Source organism: Muntiacus reevesi, chromosome 11, assembly GCF_963930625.1.
Source record: "Muntiacus reevesi chromosome 11, mMunRee1.1, whole genome shotgun sequence".
Lineage (NCBI taxonomy): Eukaryota > Metazoa > Chordata > Mammalia > Artiodactyla > Cervidae > Muntiacus > Muntiacus reevesi.
The window spans coordinates 32,612,970-32,632,464 of NC_089259.1; the positions used below are offsets into that span (position 1 = coordinate 32,612,970).

A 19,495-nucleotide genomic window follows, 5' to 3' on the forward strand; every position below is an offset into this window, starting at 1 on the left:
AGATGCTTGCTCCTTGGAAGAAAAGTTATGACCAATGTAGACAGCATATTAAAAGGCAGAGACATTACTTTGCCAACAAAGGTCTGTCTAGTCAAAGCTTTGGTTTTTCCAGTGTTTATGTATGGATGTGAGATTTGGACTATAAACAAAGCTGAGCGCGGAAGAATTGATGTTTTTGAACTGTGGTGTTGGAGAAGACTCTTGAGAGTCCCTTGGACTGTGAGGAGCTCCAACCAGTCCATCCTAAAGGAAATCAGTCCTAAATATTCATTGGAAGGACTGATGTTGAAGCTGAAACTCCAATACTTTGGCCACCTGATGCGAAGAACTGACTCATTGAGAAAGACCCTGATGCTGGGAAAGATTGAAGGCAGGAGGAGAAGGGGATAACAGAGGATGAGGTGGTTGGATGGTGTCACTGACTCAGTGGACGTGAGCTTGAGTAAACTCCAGGAGTTGGTGATGGACAGGGAGGCCTGGTGTGCTGCAGTCCATGGGGTTGTGAAGAATTGGACACGACTGAATGAACTGAACTGAAAACCAGGTCTAAGGTCTCTGCTGTGTAACGGTCTAGGGCATGGTGGTCCACAGACAGCTGTGGATCTGATCCTGAAGCTCAAGGGCTAGAGGTCAGGGCTGGGGTCATGAGTTTGGGAAGCACTTGCAGTGCCTTTCTCCTTTTGCATCTTGGTTAGCTCCCTGGGGACATGATTAATGTTTGCTGGGCAGTCGACTGTGTTCCACACACTGTTCTGCTGGTGACTTTGCCCATGTCATCTTGTTTACTACACAGGACAGCCAGCCTCATGAGAGAGTTATGACTGGTTCATCCTGCAGAAGAGTAAAACTAAGAGTCAGAGAGATGAAAGATCCAATCAGGATTCATACCCATGTGTGTCTGATTCCAAAGTTCACACCAGAAAGAACCTGTCAGGCTGTCAATCGGGAATAAATGAAAGTTAAATGTAAAGTTCTTTAAAACAAAGAGAAACTTAAACTAGTAAAGGTGATCTTTGAACTCAAGTTTGGAGCTCTCACAGAAAACAATCAGAGAGTGTAATTCTCTCCTGATGCAGAAGACGGGCTGTGACTTCTACTGAACTGGTGACCTTAGTGATGCCAACATGTGCCGTCAAGAAGGGTCTCTTTTACATAAGCAAACCTTCCATAGAAGTGGTTTTCTTTTCCTCTTTATTCAGTGCTGCTCAGAACTTTTTAGATTTGAATTATTGGTGAGAATTCTAAATATTTCGCGTATACAAGAAACTGGTTTTGGTTGGTTATGAGGAGTGGGCACTTACAGTACTTGGTCCTCAGTCTTTCCAGGTCCCCTGCCATCCGCCTTCTCCTTGTCTCTCTTGCTTCTCCTGGTCTGGAAGAGGGGTCTGTGTGTTGTTCCCTCCACCTCCTGTCCCATGAAGAGAGGGAAACTGCTCACTAGAGCTGTATGTCTTCCTGACTCTTTCTCCTCCAGCCAAATCTGCTTGAGCCTCAAACCAGGATGTGGGAAGTATTGTTACCTTTCATTTAGTTCATCAGAGACGTGCCTATCAACCCTTGAATCTTCAGAACCTCCTTGTGTTCTTGACAACTGAACAAAGGAAAAAGTGTTGGGAAATTCAGATGCAGTTAATATTATGCTATTTGCTTCACAATTATTGTTTCATGGAAAATGAAAATGAGCATTGCTGAGGTTTTTAAAGGAGACTAGGGCTGACCTGAACAGAGACCCAAATGTTCAAGTTATTTTGTAATCATTCTGTTCTAAAAACAAAATACAAAGACTGAAATTGGCAACTTTTATGGTTTCATTGCCTCTGGAGTTGGATATGACCAGCTTTGCTTGGTTGAGTGACTTAAGGTCTCAAGAGAGAGGCCCAAGCAGAACCCCCAAATCTTGGCAGGCTCAGGAGGGAAAGCGGGCACACTGCTGGGTTCTCTCTGCTGCTTGACTTCTCTTTGGGAGGATCACTGCCTGAGATAGGCCACTAATTAAAATCTGCCAGAAGCATTCAGCGTCGGAGCCACACAGCCAGTCACGTCTGTTGTCACTAACAGGGTTCTACACCGTGTGTTCTTCCTTTTCAAGTCCTCCTTAAAACCTGGAGACGTGGTCCTATGTTACAGACTTCTGCTTCCCTTCCTGCCATTCTTCTTTAAATGTACCTTAGCTAACTGAGTTGGACTACTAATCCTTGGCTTATGCATAGCTCTCTTTTAGTCGTCAATTAATCATTAATAGAATGAACAGCCATGAACCCATCATCCAACTGAAGTACTGAAACAGTGTTAACAGTCTCTCTTGGCCTCGGTACTTTTCTTCCGTGGCTTGTGTTCCTGTCTCTTTATCTGTAATTATTTAAGAAAAAATCAGGTGGCTCTGTGGTAAAGAACCCGTCTGCCAATGCAGGAGATGCAGGAGATGCTGGTTCAATCCCTGGGTGGGGAAGATCCCCTGGAGGAGGAAACGGCAAGCCACTCCAGTATTCTTGCCTAGAGAATCCCATGGACAGAGAAGCCTGGTGGGCCACGATCCACAGGGTCGCAAAGAGTTGGACTTGATTGAGCGACTAGTGCACGCACACAAGGAAGAACCATTTACATTTTTAAATAAAATTTTTGACTAAATTTTGTTCTCTGAAATATTCACTTCTTCAGAGCAACTTATTTCCTGATTAGAACACTTAACAAACATTATTTAAGTGAAACAGAATGAGGTAAAGTTTTGAATTTATAGAAGTAGGAACTGTATTGCTTTTCATACATTTTCTTTTTTCAGTTATCTGACTGGATCAAGATTGGAGATCTGACCTCCCAGAACTGTCATCTTTTTGTAAACCTTCAATCAAAAGGCTTGAAAGGGGGAGGTATGCCATTGACTTTACTAGGATTCAATCCCATTTTTAATTGCATAAAGATAATGTTTTAAAAATGAAATGAAAGTACATACCACTGGGATGCGATGAGGGCATGTCAGGGCCGGAGGAGCACACATGGGTGGAGTGAGCCTCCCCTGGGGTGAGCAGTCTGCGGGTTGGGTCCTGTGGGGCTTGGTGGGGTGGGTCGTTGTACCAGAATGATGCAGATTAATTAAGACAGGTTTTGTCGTCAGCACAGATTTCATTTTTGCTTATAAACATGTATTTTTTTCTGTGCATCTGGGAAATTACTTTCCCTCCCCCGTTCTCCCTACACTTTTCTGTCCCCTGTCTGAAGGTGTCCTGGTTGGCCTGTCCTGAAAGTCTCCAGTTTAGGAGAGATGGAGGGTATAGGAACTGGGCAGCCACTGGGATGCTGCCTGTGCCACATTTCAGAACAGTGAGAACAGTGGTTGATTTGAGAATATTAAGGCTGGCATGACAGGCACTTTCATCTCTGGCTTCTTACTTAGCTGCAAAGGCTTCTCTGGTGGCTCAGTAATAAAGAATCCGCCTGCAATTCAGGAGATGCAGGTTCACCCCCTCGGTTGGGAAGATCCCCTGGAGAAGGAAATGGCAACCCACTCCAGTATTCTTGCCTGGAGTATTCCATGGACAGAGAAGCCTGGCAGGCTGCAGTCAGTAGGGTTACAAAGAGTCAGACACGACTTAGCGACAAAAACCACCTCCAAAGCACCCATAAAATAGCGCCATTTATTTCATTTGCTTTGGAAAATAGCAGCACCCTATGCTCTTTTTTTTGAGTTAATAATCTTATGTGACAGTTAGGATATTTTTTTAGTGTTTTTTAAAACCAAAATTTGAAATTTAATTAAGAATCTTGAGATTTTATAAAATTGAGTCTACTCTACTTTGTACTGAAGCTGTGTAGTCAGGTAGGTTTTCATACCAGAGGGCTGCAGTGACATGTATGAAGTCAGAACTTGCACAGCTTTACTGTCTCTAAGAACCAAATGGTATTCATCATTTGTAGAGGCTATTAGTGCTTTAATAACATTCAACCATGTTGAATGTGTTCTTTCTTTTAGGTCGATTTGGTCAAACGACGCCACCGCTTGTGGACTTCCTCAAGGACATCTTGAGACGGTACCCAGAAGGAGGGCAGATTCTGAAGGTAGGGCAGAGTTGCATGCATGTGCACCTCCATGCTGGTAACCATGAGATGAGAGAGGTTACCAGGAAGTCCTGTTCGTGTTTGCATTTTAAAGCTTTGTCTAGATTTGAACGGCTGTATCTGTTTCCCTCTGCACCTGCCATGTACACGCTGAACAGGACGGCTTGAGATGCAGTTGGCGTGAATGTATGAGGGTTCAAAGGCAAAGGGGCCCCTGTGTGCTGGAGTCAAGCAGTGTCGCTCTACAATGCTTTTTTGGGCAATTTTATATAATTACATATTGTAATTTTGTGAATTTTATGTAAAACATTGCACAGGAGTGTTGCAAACCAACCAGCTGACCAAATAAAATAATACTAAACCCACATTCAGGGGCCATGAACCCATGCCTGCTTGACTCCTGGACTTAGAAGTTTGCTTTTTGGGTGAGTGTATTTAAAGGGATAATTGTTTGAGTTCAGTATCTGTATTTACGATATATTCTTTTAGTTTGAATACACTCATTAAACAAACAAACTAAACAAGCAAACCTACAAAGACCCGCTCGTGATCCAGATAGTGGGTTTCCTTTACTTATGTGTAAAGGCTTTTTACATATTTGAGGTGGATACAAGGTGGGCAGTAGATGACTGTTTTATTAAATATTACTCTTTCTGGTGTATTTCTAGGAATTAATTCAGAATGCAGAAGATGCTGGGGCCACAGAAGTTAAGTTCTTGTATGATGAGACTCAGTATGGAACACAGACTCTTTGGTCAAAAGACATGGCACAATATCAGGGTAAGAGTCTGTCATTAGTCAGGGGCACGTTTTATTCTGTGTACTAACAGGTGACTTTTTGTGGTTTACAATACAGCGTTCAGTGCATGGTCACGTTACCACCTCTTCTTCACTTCTCTGCATATTTAACTCCACTTCTTCAGAGGTTTTCTCTGCTTTTCATGGGCAAGTGTCTCTGCTAGTTGGTATTTTTACAGAACAGAAAAGAATAAAAATCTCAAAACTCAGAGTAACAAACAATGTAAATACGTAAACCTCTTATTCTATTCAGTAAACTGTGAGCCTTTTATATCGTTAGTAAGACAGAATGGCACCCTTTCCAAAGAGAACACTCCTCTGCATTTGGAAAGAAGTTAGAGGCTGTGGTTTTGTGTCTTATTTTCTGCTGTGAGAGGTGCCCTTGCAATATTTTGAAGGGAGGTGGGAAGAAAGACTAAAGGAAAGGATAGAATAAGGAGAATGAAACGAAAGACAGTAGGAAACTGTGACTAACACAAGGACTCCTGAAGCCCTGCACTACGAAGTGCTGTGTTGAAAAGGGTATTCATCACTTGCAGAGCAGCTTTAAAGTTTACAGAGTGATTGTGAATGACTGTTTGTGGTGGAAAGTCATTGAGTAAAGGGAAGATCAAATCAGACTTTCCTGGACATACTTTTCAAGTGAGGTGTAAATCATATATTCTTTAAAAGATGTTTTATGATTTAGGAGGATAATCAACATTACTGTTAAATATTTAAATACTAAATATTTAGCATTTATGATAGCTCATATGTTTATTCTTGTTATATGGAAGTTGCATTTTTTTTTTTCTATTCTATAAAGAGATGAGATATAACACATCAAGAGGTTTTCATTCTAGTCCTGACTCCTGCCACCTCTGCTGATCTCAGGCAAACTCAGTTTTACAGTGAGAGGATGAAACCAGTAGGTTTCCTGTCCCTGAGAGTCTGTGATATAAGCATTGTTGAAAGACACTCAGTGTAGATGTGACGGACTTCTATCTAAGTCCTGATCCTGCCTGAGGCTGCCTGTGCTCCTTGTCCATGGGCGCTGGTACCCAGTGTCAGCTCTGCCTCTCGAGTTCCTCCCTGGGCCTGAGTGGAGGCTGAGCCCGGCTGCGTGTCAGCTTGCTCGTCCATGGACTGGCGAGGACACAGCCACCCCCAGTTACTCTGAGGGTCCCAGGAGCTTGCATGTGTTGCCACGCTCTCTGTCTGGCATCATTCTGCTGGTTGGAGTGTCCTGTAGCTGTAAATGGGAAGAGATCCTGGAGGTGTTTTGCTTCTCAGCTCTCTCATGCCTAGGAGTTTTTGCTTCCAGCCCTGACTTCACTTCATTTTTTAAAAAATATGTGAAATGATTATTTAGCTGAGTGAGTGATGTCACATTAGACAGATTTTTAAAACTTGGACATCCAGAAGGAGCTGGACATGATTTTGATCTCTTTGAAAGTGAAAGTTGCTCAGTTGTGTCTGACTCTTCCATCCCATGGACTACAGTGTTAGTCGCTCAGTTCATGTCCAACTCTTTTCGACCCAATGGGCTGTAGCCTACCAGGCTCCTTGGTCCATGAGATTTTCCAGGCAAGCATACTGGAGTGGGTTGCCATTTCCTTCTCCAGGGGATCTTCCTGACCCAGGGATCGAACCCAGGTCTCTTGCATTGTAGGCAGATGCTTTACCATCTGAGCCACCAGGGAAGCCCTGGTGATCTCTTTAACTAACATTTATTGAGGACGCTCTGTGCTCATGGTGTGTGTGGGGTTTTTCTCGCATTCAGATAAGAGTGGTGTCTTGGCTGGTGTCATCTTCTTGGGTTACAGTTTTTTCCCCTTTATGGATGCTTAGTGTTGATAGATGAGAACTCTTGAGTTCAACTTGTTTTTGTTTCTTTTATATAATGAGAAGACAGAAGACTCAGAATGTGTCAGATGAGAGAGATCCAACGTAGAAAAATAAAAGATTTCCTCAGTTTCTCACTTTACTAAGGACTTCAAGGGTATAGTTAATTAGGAGCTATGAGTGAAGGAAGGGCTGGGGCTCCCAGAAGCCGGGGGCTCCCAGAGTGCACCCACGCCCTTCCTGCTGTGTGGGACACACCATGATCTCCACATGGTTGACCTTGCTATAGTAATCTCATAGGCTTGTCTTTTTCATGTCTCTACTTTGACTATTTTATAGATATTTTACAGTCATGCCATTTTTGTAACATAGATTATGACCAGCATCCCCATATCTGTGCTTGAATTCATAGGCGCGTGAAAAGCATTATTTTAACATGGTTTCTTTAGTCTTCTCAGTACATTTATAGGTAATTCCATTTATAAAAATATATAAGTAAATATGTTACTTAGGATCAAGCTTTACAAAGTAGTACACTGTGAATAATTTTCTTGTTTGTGCTGTGTTTTTAGTATCTAAGCACTATAATTTTTCCTTTTTGGATTTTGGGTCAACAATATTATATTTCTTCTGCTGGTTATTTTTACCATTAATTTGTAATTTCTGTTTTTATTGTGAGAGCAACCAAACGGTGATACTGGATCAGTCACTGTTTTCAGTTCTTTCTGTCTTTTCATCAAATAAGTATTATTACATAGAGGAAGTTTGTGTAGGAAAAGTGAGTGTCCAGGCTTCCTTCTTTCTCAGCCCCTGCCTATGCATCTTGACCCCCAGGGCCTGCTCTCTACGTGTACAACAACGCGGTGTTCACCCCGGAGGACTGGCATGGCATTCAGGAAATAGCTCGGAGCAGGAAGAAGGACGACCCTTTGAAGGTTGGAAGATTTGGAATTGGCTTCAATTCTGTCTATCATATAACAGGTGTGGTATCTGGCTTTTCAGTCTTGAGATTCACAGTTATTTTAGCCTCTGCTTTGTATATTGTCAGGTAAACTTCAGAGACGACATTGAATGCTGATGAAATTTCAGTGTGTCTTGTGTTTTCTCTAGTTATCTTGGTAACCATATCAAATCTTCATCGTGTGATGCAAAAGTTAATGTCATCATTTCCGGTGGAATCAATGTAGTATAGCAGTCATTTTATGTGAAGTTCAAGACTACGTCAGCCTACACAAAATTGTTACTCTAAAAGCTTTTGTACCACATATTTTTGAGTCAGGCAAACTGATTTTCACAGATTATCTTGTACATATTTTTAAATAACAGGAAGAAGGAAATATAATATCCAATGGTACGTAGCTAACACAGAGGAGAACTTTGAAATGATCTTGGTTTCTCACTTTCCCTATAGAAATTTTGCTCTTCTTTCTTAAACTTGAGTATTTTGATGATGACTTTGAAGTCATGTTTGGAATCTAGAAAGAATATGAGGTTTCAGATTCAGTTACACTAGGAAATACTTGTAACTTTTAGGGCTGTTCTTCTGGAACCAGAGTTCTTAGTATTTACTGTGGTCTTGTGATAAAACTTTTTAATGAAATCAGCACCAGTTATGGCTTAATTTGGAATTGTTTTTGCATTTTGAACTTGCAGCAGAAGAAGGGACTGTGCTGGCAGAGTTCTAGCTGTCGCTAGAGTAACATGTAATTGATTCCCCAAACTGGGGCAGTCCTGAGGGTTAAGAAGTGATATTATTCTCAGCCACTGGCCCAAATTGGGACTGCCCTGAGCAAGTGGGACGCAGAAGCATCCTCACCATGGCCCAGTTTTAGCAAACCTATTTTTAAAATTGCATTTACAATGTTATAATGTATAGTATTGTGTTAAGTAATATTATGTATTATATAATAAAACTGATGAAATCATTATGTTATGTAACAATTATGTGAATATTAATAGTCAGGTGTTCAACTATCTGTGAGTTATTCCTCACATCTGTGACATGCAGTGGTTTTTAAATTTTATGGGGGCATACTTGTATGTTGCATAAGCCTGGAGCCTGTTGTCAGGGGTATATTGTCCAGAGAGTCCCCTGGCGGCGGGTATCTGCTCTCACTGTGGGTTTGTTTCTTGTCTGAGAACCAGCACACTTATGTGGGATGGGTTCCCTGGGTGCTGATCTCTAATCCAAGGACTTGCCAAGGTCATGAGTTCTGGTCTCCAGCCACCAGGCTTCTCCCTGACATAGTTTCAGTAATGGGAGCGCAGAGGGGACTGTGGACAATGGGGGGCCGTGGGCCAGCCTTGTTGACTGGACGTGGTGGTGGGCTGGTGGACGTAACATTTCCTACTGAAAATACCCCAAAGCTCAGGATTTGGTGCTTCTGATGCCTAAGCCTGTGGTGGGTGACCCTGCGTGCCACGGGTGGACCCCATCTTGTGTGAAGGCTAGGTCCTCAGGTCACTGTCTATTTCAGACTCACTCAGGACACATACTTGAGATCACCTGTTCTTTCTCATTCTCTCAGAGAATCTGTGGTTGAAATTTTACTTTGCACACAGGCTACAAATCTGTTCTGTTTAGTTGGGTTCACAAGGCTGTAGGGAGAGTGTAAATATCCAAATATTTCATATGTATTTTAATTAATTTAGTAAATGCTTGAAGATACATCTTAGGTTTTCACAATAATCACTTAAAGTCTCTCAATGCCTGGTGCTTTTTGAATCTAAAGAGAAACCATTTTTTTGCATTCAGAGAATTATGTTTCCAAAGCAAGACTTAGTTTATTTTTAGATAACTCTGTTTAGAAGCCTTCTGTGGCTTATACTTCTCCATGTGTAACTGTGCAGTGTAATTGTGATTATCAGTGTCAGTATAGTTCAGAGTTGATGGTGATTTGAATTTTCCTTTGCAGATGTTCCTTGCATCTTTAGTGGTGACCAGATTGGCATGTTAGATCCTCATCAGACACTTTTCGGTCCACACGAATCAGGCCAGTGTTGGAATCTCAGAGATGACAGCAAAGAAATTAGCGAGCTTTCAGACCAGTTTGCGCCGTTTATTGGCCTTTTTGGAAGCACCAAGGAGACATTTGTGAAGGGCAGCTTCCCTGGGACGTTCTTCCGTTTCCCGCTTCGGCGGCAGCCCTCCCAACTTAGCGGGACCCTCTACAACAAGCTGAAGGTTCTGGAGCTGTTCGAGTCCTTCCAGGCAGACGCGGACACGGTGCTGCTCTTCCTGAAGAGTGTGCAGGACGTGTCCCTGCACGTCCGCGAGGCCGACGGCTCGGAGAAGCTGGTCTTCAGAGTGTCGGCCCGCGAGCCGGCAGCGCCGGCGCCAGAGCGGCCCGGGGCGGTGGAGGCGCTGGCGTCCGCCCTCAGTGACTACTGTGAGCGGGTGCCCAGCGGCGGCGTCACATGCGTCACGTACCCCGTGAGCATCGTCCTGGAGGACGGGGGCACCCAGGGCGCCCGGGAAACGTCTTGGCTGGTGTGCAACAGCGTGGGCGGCCGGGGCCTGAGCCCGCAGCTGGACGCGCTGGCCGACGAGCTGCGCTTCGTCCCAGTCATCGGCATCGCCACGCCCCTGCCGGGCCCGGTCGAAGAGGACGGGCCCGGAGGCGCGGCTGCTGGGTTCTCAGGGAAAGCCTTCTGCTTCCTCCCCTTACCACCGGGCGAGGAGAGCCGGACTGGGCTCCCGGTCCACGTCAGCGGCTTCTTCGGCCTGACGGACAACCGCAGGAGCATCAAGTGGCGGGAGCTGGACCAGTGGAGGGACCCGGCCGCCGTGTGGAACGAGCTGCTTGTGCTGAGCGTGGTGCCCAGGGCCTACGCCGCCCTCATCCTCGACGCCATTGCCCGCCTGCGGGCTGGCTGCAGCCCTGGGCTGCCGCTCTCGGTGGCCGCAGTCTATGGGCTGTGGCCGGATGCCGCGCGGGTCAAGCTGCCCTGGCGGCCGGCGCTGGACCCGCTGTTCCAGGAGCTCTTCCAGCACGCGGTGCTGCCCTCCCTGGGCGGTCACTGGGTCCCCCTGGAGCAGGCATGCTTCTCGGATCTGGACGAAGGCCTGGACTACACCCCGGCCGTCCTCCACTTTCTGCAGCGCTCGGGGAGGCAGGTGGTCCGGGCCCCGGCCCACCTGGCTGCCGCCGCCCAGCTCGTGGCCTCCAGTGCCGGGCCGCTGACGCAGGTGACGCCCGCGTGGACCCGGCAGGTGCTGCGGAAGGCGGGCCTGGGTGGCGCGAGTGCGCCCGAGAGGCTGCACCTGCTGGAGTTCGTGCTCTCCGACCAGGCCTACGGCGAGCTGCTGGGGCTGGAGCTGCTGCCGCTGCAGAGCGGGGCCTTCGTCCCCTTCTCCTCGTCCGCGTGCGACCAGGACGTGGTCTATATCGCCTCGGAGGAGCACCCCAGGTAGGCGGGGCCCTCGCTTAGCCGGGTGTGCATAAGGCCTTAGGGGGCTCTGCAGAGCTGTTCCATTAGAAAAGAACACACAGTTAAGTTCTGTTGTGGAAGGGCCTCCAGATGTTTATCCGTTAAAAATCAGTGCAAGCCGTCGTTGTTCCTGGAAATTCTAATAGCAGAACGTGGAAAAGAATGGCTACAAAGAGCTAGTAGTAACTAAAGTTAGTCAAAAGTAAATTATTTTGATGAAATTAAATTCACGAAAATACTTTACTCGGTAATCATAGCTCAGGATGCCTATGGACATTTCAGGGAATACAGTGCATGTTTCTCTAAGGTGTTCCTGGGCCGTCCCTGAGTTTGCATGCTGCCTCAGGGTTTAAAGCCACACCTGGATAGTACTGGATCACAAGGATTGCGTGTGATTTGAGGTGTGCTTTATAACTTAGGTAAAATAGTGAGCACATGTAACTGGCTTGAAATTATATCACTGAACTTATCTACTTAAAATTGCTGCATTTCTGTCCCTTTTTAGGTCCCTTTTCCCAGGTCTTGAAGGACGATTTCTTTTGGATAACTTGAAGCCTCACCTTCTAGCTGCTTTAAAGGAAGCTGCCCAAACCCGAGGTATTATAGCTATTTTAGCTTTTTAAAAATAAATGTATTTATAAAAATGTGACCAGTTTATGTGTTTCCTGTTAAGTTGAACTAGTATGGAATTGCCTATTGATCAGCAGCTCCATACGGTTCAACCTCATGTACTTGTGGTTTGAGATGTGTCAGTCATGGATGCTGACATCTATCTGAATGCGAAGGTGGTCCTGTGTTTAGAAACCTGTGTTTAGGGTTAGGGTGTGGCAGTGGTCCTCACCCCTGCACAGTGCCTCATGGGCCTGCAGTGCTTCCCCATTTCTTTCCCCATTTTTGCCCCCGGCCTCCTCCCTGGTGGCCCGCATGGCGGTGAGAGCACTGCTGCGAGTTAGGTGGACACTTGAGGGGAGAGGGAGTCTGCCTGCTCTGCCCCCACGCCACCTGCCTCCAGGGTTCCACGTGGTTGTGTTGACGTGGCTTTGGGGACCTGCAGGTTGAGAAGTGACCTGTGCATCAGGGTCGGGAGGACTCCTGGGGCCGAGGCAGGAATGGGTGTCCTCTATTGGGAGTCCATTTTAGGAAAAGACAGAATAATTGGAGGAAAAATCACTAAGGTTCTGTTTAACCTTATCTTTCAACTTTTGTGAGCACCTTTGTAAGACTGTTGCCTGAACTTTTTTTTTTTGTTTATTTATTCTTTCAGCCACTCTTTTTTTTTTTTAAATTGAAGGATATTGAACTTTTTTTTTAAGTTAGATATTGGCCTGAAAAATTCTGGGTTTGTCCTACCAGGTAAGGTTGTAAAGCATGCTCTTTGTGATGTGTCTTTTGTACTGTGTGCTGGTTTGTTTTCAAAGGTAACGGCTAAAGGAAAACTTGCTAATGGTTATGCACCTTCATTCCTGTAAATGGAAGCAAAAGGAGTTGGGACTTGGGGGACAGATTCAGGATGGAGCGCAGGGAAGCTGTGGGCAATGCGGTCAAATCAGGTTCAAAGGGTAGAAGATCAGCAGGATAATGTTGGTCTTAATTAGAATTTTCAAGTACTCTGTGGCACAGGGCGTGACCACAACCTCTTCTCTAGCCCTGCATGAATGGGGACCTATCGTAATATTTTTGGGATGAGTTACATTTATCTACTGTTAACTCAGTAATTTGACATCTTTGTAAAGCTTAGTCTTCCCACTCTGTGTGTTTTCTCATTTTCTTGTCTACTATGAGTTCTGATTTGTTATTTTGGAATCATCTGTAGACTCGTGTTTTATCTCTGGTTCCTGGTTTTACAGTAGAAGGGATGTCTTTGGTCTTATTGTCACCCATGATGTGCAGCTAGTTATCCCAGGAGTTGTCTTCACTGGCACTTATCTGGATTTAAGTATTAATATTAGCCTGTCACCACTGTGATTATTTAATCATCCTGGTCTCTAGCCTTTCTGGTGTCTTTATTTGGCCACGTGGTGAAGGACTGCCTCCGGGGCATCCTCCCTGTTGTTTTGTACCATTAGTTCCAGACAGAAATGTATTTTTGATGTCACTTTATCCCCATGAACAGATTTACTGCTTGGGGAGCTTTATGGTGTAGGGCCAGTGGGGACTCAGTAATGACCCCTTTGCTTTCCTTTCCTGGGACCCCAGTTGGTGAAGGAAGACGCAGAGAGGAACCAGTGGGCAGACTTTACTGGTCAGTCCTGCATCACTGCAGTGACCCTGGTCTTGGGGGCATGGCTTAGGGCACAATATGGGCCTGTACTCTGACCTCTAGGGTGAGATGGACAAGCTCACCAGGCTGGTCACAGGTAGCACTGGGGACCTTGACTTCCTTCCCAGCATGCCCTGCACTGCAGAGCTGCGGGAGCCACCCCAGGCGTCCCTCTGATCAGGGGCAGGCATCTCTTCCTACACTGAGCGGTCAGTGAACCAGTCTTCTTGCTGATGTATGGGGCAAGAGTGTGAGAAGAGAGGCCGAGAAGGCTGCGTCTATGAGGCTCCCTTCCTACAGTGGGAACATCACAGATGTGAAATGTCAGTGGGTCTTTTTGACTGTAAAAACAGATTATGTGATCCTTTTGCTGACACAAAGCACCGTGGGCTTGTCTTTCCTAATTTTAAGTAAAATCTGACTGGCCATATTTGGAAGTACAACTGCACACAGTTACATGGGAAGTGTTTTCTTTCAAAATGGGAGTGTAGCCCCAACAAAATACCATCTTCCACTTGTTTCACATGTAAAATCCTCAGCTAAGTACTATGGTACTGCTGGTACTCTCACTATTTAACTCTGTTGCCTCTCATTTGCAGTTGCACGCTTCAGTTCAGTCAGTTAAGTTGCTAAGTCGTGTCCGACTCTTTGCGACCCCATGGACTGTAGCACACCAGGCTTCCCTGTCCACCACCAACTCCCAGAGCCTACTCAAACTCATGTCCATTGAGTCAGTGATGCCATCCAACCATCTCATCCTCTGTTGTCCCCTTCTCCTCCCACCTTCAGTTTTTCCCCAGCATCAGGGTCTTCTCAAGTAAGTCAGTTCTTCACATTAGGTGGCCAAAGTATTGGAGTTTCAGCTTCAGCATCAGTCCTTCCAATGAATATTCAGGAATGATTTCCTTTAGGATGGACTGGTTGGATCTCCTTGCTGTCCAAGGGACTCTCAAGAGTCTTCTCCAACACCACAGTTCAATAGCATCCGTTCTTTGGCACTCAGCTTTCTTCACAGTCCAACTCTCACATCCATACATGACCACTGGAAAAACCATAGCTGTAACTATACAGACCTTTGTTGGCAAAGTAATGTCTCTGCTTTTTAATATGCTGTCTACATTGGTCATAACTTTTCCTCCAAGGAGAAAGCATCTTTTAATTTCATGGCTGCAGTCACCATCTGCAGTGATTTTGGAGCCCCCAAAATAAAGTCTCTCACTATTTCCATTGTTTCCCCAACTATTTGCCATGAAGTGATGGGACCAGATTCCATGATCTTAGTTTTCTGAACATTGAGATTTAAGCCAACTTTTTCACTCTCCTCTTTCACTTTCATCAAGAGGCTCTTTAGTTCTTCACTTTCTGCCATAAGGGTGGTGTCATCTGCATATCTGAGGTTATTGATGTTCCTCCCAGCAATCATGATTCCAGCTTGTGCTTCATCCAGCCTGGCATTTCTCATGATGTACTTTGCATATAAGTTAAATAAGCAGGGTGACAATATACAACCTTGATGTACTCCTTTCCCTATTTGGAACCAGTCTGTTGTTCCATGTTCAGTTCTAACTGTTGCCTCTTGACCTGCATATAGATTTCTCAAGAGGCAGGTCAGATGGTCTGGTATTACCATCTCTTTAAGAATTTTTCACAGTTAGTTGTGATCCACAGAGTCTTCTCTCTCATTTGGGGGAAACAAAGCCAACCTTGACTTTAGTTTGCTTTTTGTATAGTCCAGCATCCAGAGGAGTGGCATGTGCTTGTCATCTGCATTTGCTCACCATCTGTTGTCTCTGCAGACGAACTTTTCATTCAGTGCAATAAAATTTCCCAACTGAGATCACCAATTAATGACTTTTTAAAAATTATTAAATCCAGTGAAATTGTTTTGTTCTTCTTACCTGGTCCCCCTGAGGCTTTGCTCCTACTGGTCACTCATCTTTGAATCCCGGGCTCTCTTGTTGTCCTGATACTTCCTTGCCTGCTTTTAAGAATTATTTGTGAATTCCTGTTCCTCAGTTGACCCCCTAATTGGGGATCAGTTCAGGAACTCCTTATGGTCTTCGGGCCTCCTTGTTCACCCAGGTCCCTCGATCTCTACCTCTTCTGTAGGTGCCCAGTTTTAGGACTCGCAGTGCAGTGCAGGGTGGTGGGTATGGGCCCAGAGTCTGTCAGTGCACAGATCTGGGCTCAGACTTGATTCCTCCATTGTGTGACCTTCAACAAATTACCTGATCTCTGTGAGTTTCTTTCCTCATCAGTGACATCCTTCCAGAAAAGTGTATCTGGGGCGCTCGAGATTCAACTACATGAAATGCAAGATTGCTTTCTTTCTTACAAGTGTAATGAAATGAGAATAAGGGTTGAGTGGAGGATGGCAGGCAGTCCCAGCCTACCAGCTGAATTTTATCCAGTTTGCATGATGGCTGTCAGGCAGGCTATTGACAACCTCTCTGGTGATGTTTTAGTTTGGCAGGCTTTCTCTGAAGATAAACTGGTGTACATAGAGCGTGTAGTTTAACATGACACCTGGCTCACAAGAAACACTGTTGTCATTCTCCCCTTGGAGCTCCTCAGGGAGCTCAAAGACCACGCTTTCCCTGCTTGAGTCCTCATCTTGTGTCCATACCTGTCTCGCCTCTTGTGTGATCTTTCCTTGTGAGCACGGCACCATTCCCACCCTTGTTCTCGTGTCTCTGGGCTCTGGGGATGGAATTTCTGCATCGCCTTTCTCTGGCTGTGCTGTGAGCCCCCAGGTCCTCCTCCCTGCCATGCTCATCTCATCTCACCACCGTCCGCTGATGGGTTTCAGAGTATATCCTGACTTCTGACAGGTCCGGTCTTGTCTGAGTGGTCTGTGGGGCTCCCTTGACTGGCCTTGAGAGACCAGAGTTCCCTTCATCCGAGAGAGTAGACCCCTGTGAGGTTCGTCACCCCCATGTGGCACAGAGCCCACTTCAAGGTGGATGCTTGGTAAAGTTTTCTTTTACACGAATTCAGGTTTTCTCATATCTGTGTTTCTGCAGTGTCCCCTTTCCTTAAAATACTCTCTCTCCTGCACCCTGCCTGCGGGCTTCTGTTCATCTCTTTACCTTCAATCTACAAGTCTCCTCCACGGAGAGGCTTTCTCTGCCATCCCTGCCCCTGCAGGCCACGCGGACCTGAGCTCGGTGCCTGTGTCACTCTGGAGCCTATCGCTGCCCATTTAATCCTCTCTGCCTGATCTGCCCCGTTTTCCTGGGCACATGTTCCCAGTGCCAGGTTGATAGGCTGTTGCTGAGTTTCCATTGTTGGGCTGGGTGGGATGAAGCTGCGGGGATGGGGATACGAGCAGGCAGATGCCTGCAGTGTGGCCGTGAGTCAGAATTTCTTTTCAAATGTGTATCTTCTGTGTCTCATTTGTTCTCCACCTTCATCCTCCTCTGAGGGACGGAGACACTGAGGGCTAAAAGAGCTTGAAGGACTTAGGACTCTCTGGAACTTTAGAGTTGGGGTGAAGATTCTGTTGTTTTGTTTTTTCTATCACAGGTCTAGGTTATTTCTGTATTAAGTTACTTGAGTAAGTGGGTGACTCTTGGAAGTTAGAAGAGCAGGTAAATGGGTTTTGGAGGAAGTAGAAGAAAAGCAGTTGAATCAGACATATGGTATGATTCATAATTTGGATTTAGTTTATATTGAAAGTGAAAGTCGCTCAGCCATGTCCGACTCTTTACAACCCCGTGGACTGTACAGTCCATGGCATTCTCCAGGCCAGAATACTGGAGTGGGTAGCCTTTCCCTTCTCCAGGGGATCTTCTCAACCCAGGGATTTAACCCAGGTCTCCTGCATTGCAGGTGGATTCTTTACTAGCTGAGCCATAAGGGAAGCCCAAGAAAAACTGGAGTGGGTAGCCTATTCCTTCTCCAGCAGATCTTCCTGACCCAGGAATCGAACCTAGGTCAATTATATTGAAGTATATCCTTAAATCTTAAATGTATACTCTACTATGTTTGGAGTTTGTTTATGGCTTTTCTTTTATATAATGATGTTTAAGATTCTGAAAACAGTGCTATCTTAAGATTCAGAATAATTGCTGTAGCCATTATGTGAAAACTGTGATAATTCCGGCTTTTTCTAAGAACAGATTTAATTATATTCTAGCACAACAACTTCTCTGGGGATACTCAGGTATGATGACTGACTAAATGTTGTGTTCATTTGCAGCCTGATGTTTTTGTTCATTTGATTCTTTGAATCCTGTTTTTTCATTTACCTCAGTAGCTAGAAGTTGTATCAGTATTATTTTCTGGTGCTAACAATTAAAGGAGAGAGGAAAGTATACTAGTAGAGTACATAGGTGGTTGTTACACACACCACAATCAGGCCATGTTTCAGTTCATAGAACATTTAGTCTCAAATGAAACAATTATGCTGAGATTGGTATTTAAGCTGCGGGTTTAATGGAAGGGTGAGAGTGCCCACACTTGTTATATGATGAGATTGAAGTGGACAGAGGGGCATCCATTCTAGGATCTCTGTCGATGAAGTGTCAGTTATTGACTGTCTTTATAAAAAGTTTTGATAGACTTGTATTATTTTCCTCCAGTTTGTGTTTCCCTGGAAAATCAGGATATGAGGTTAGCTTTACAGAAATTGTTTTTATAGTAAACATTATTTTTGGGGTCAGTCTATTCCTTGAAGCTAAAATTAATTTAGAAGCTAAGTCACTGTTATAGTGATAATTCATATAAGTATTAATCTTGTTTTCTAGCTTGTAGGAAAAGTGGCTGATCCCCCACAGCTACCATAACTATAATCCTACATCTTTAAGGAGTGATCACAGCGGAAGGCAGAGTCTTGTTGTCAGCAGGCTGCATGGTTAGCCGTCTGCCTGGGGCGGGGGGGTGCTATGGGTGGCGTTGGCAACCGCCCAACTTGTCGTCTATTTCCTGTTCAGGATGGAAGCGAGGATGGCACTGCAGTGTCACTGCCGACTTCTTGAGAAGTCTGCTCGCAGCGCTGTTCTGAGCCAGCCTGGTGCCCTGTGGAGTAGAGTGAGGCTTCCCTGGGTCCTTGCAGAGCGCCGGGAGCACTGGGCTGGCCACCGAGCTGCTCTCTCCATCCCTGTGTGCTGCTTTTTCTTCTTTTAAAGATTTGACTGACAGATGGCCTACAGTTTAACTGGCACCTCATCTTATTTTCAAGTGGACTATAGCATCCTGTCTCCATCCACGTGGAAAATCTTCCTCAAAGTGAGGGCTGAACCATAGATTTAGCATGCTGACGGTTTTACCTTGAGCTGACCCACAGTAAAGCACAAACCACTCTGAGCAGAGTTGTTCCTAAATAGTTACAACTGATAAACACTTTCTGTCTCTAGGAACACGCCTGGCACTAAATACTTAACCACTTTTCACAGTGCTGATAATTCTAAAGGCAGGGTCACAGAAGCACAAGTCATTTAATAAGTGCTGTTGAATTATTTTATGGATACCGGTTGAGTTGCTTCACAATTTCAAGGGTGCCCCAATCCAGGGCATGGAGACATTTTTCTGTGTTAACATTTATACTTTAGGGTAAAAGCTGAAAGCTTAACTACAAAATAAACAGAAATCAGAACTCCAGGTCTAATAGACTTCTGTGCTTAGAACTGTCTCTTACTACATTTTCTCTCTCCTTTATTTTCTATGATTTGTTTCATCAGAGCATGACTGGCGTTAATCACATGTTACATGTGGTGTGCGTGTCAATCACATGTTACATGTGCTGTGCGCATCAATCACATGTTACATGTGGTGTGTGCAGTCACATGTTACATGTGGCCCACACTATAGCATGTTACATGTGGTGTGCGCCTGTCATTGACATTTTATTTGCACATTGATACTAGACAGCTGTCCTGAAGGTAGGTATGAGGCTTATAGGCTGCTGAATTTCATGCAAGGTTATTGGACAGGATTATCTGCAGAGTGCATGTTGGGTGGCAGTCATTAACATGGAACACAGTGTGCTGCACATTTGGTTTTTCTGTTTTTTGAGTGTTCTGAATTTTAATTTCTAACTTTTTTTGTATCTTTGGTATTATATCCTTGCCTTGTGATTTGGATATTTTATTATAGTTAATTCAACTATACTGAATTCTATGTTGAATT

General features: G+C 44.9%; 1 protein-coding gene across 3 annotated transcripts in view; it reads left to right on the forward strand.

Annotated features, from left to right (window-relative positions):
• SACS (sacsin molecular chaperone) overlaps positions 1-19,495 on the forward strand; it is a 77,610-nt gene that overhangs the window by 43,510 nt on the left and 14,605 nt on the right. For all 3 annotated transcript variants that reach the window (XM_065902267.1, XM_065902268.1, XM_065902269.1), the window contains 6 exons: positions 2,780-2,867; positions 3,968-4,053; positions 4,722-4,833; positions 7,510-7,656; positions 9,591-11,085; positions 11,612-11,703. In XM_065902267.1, the coding sequence (XP_065758339.1) occupies positions 2,780-2,867; positions 3,968-4,053; positions 4,722-4,833; positions 7,510-7,656; positions 9,591-11,085; positions 11,612-11,703 (2,020 nt within the window). The remainder of the gene's footprint in view (positions 1-2,779; positions 2,868-3,967; positions 4,054-4,721; positions 4,834-7,509; positions 7,657-9,590; positions 11,086-11,611; positions 11,704-19,495) is intronic.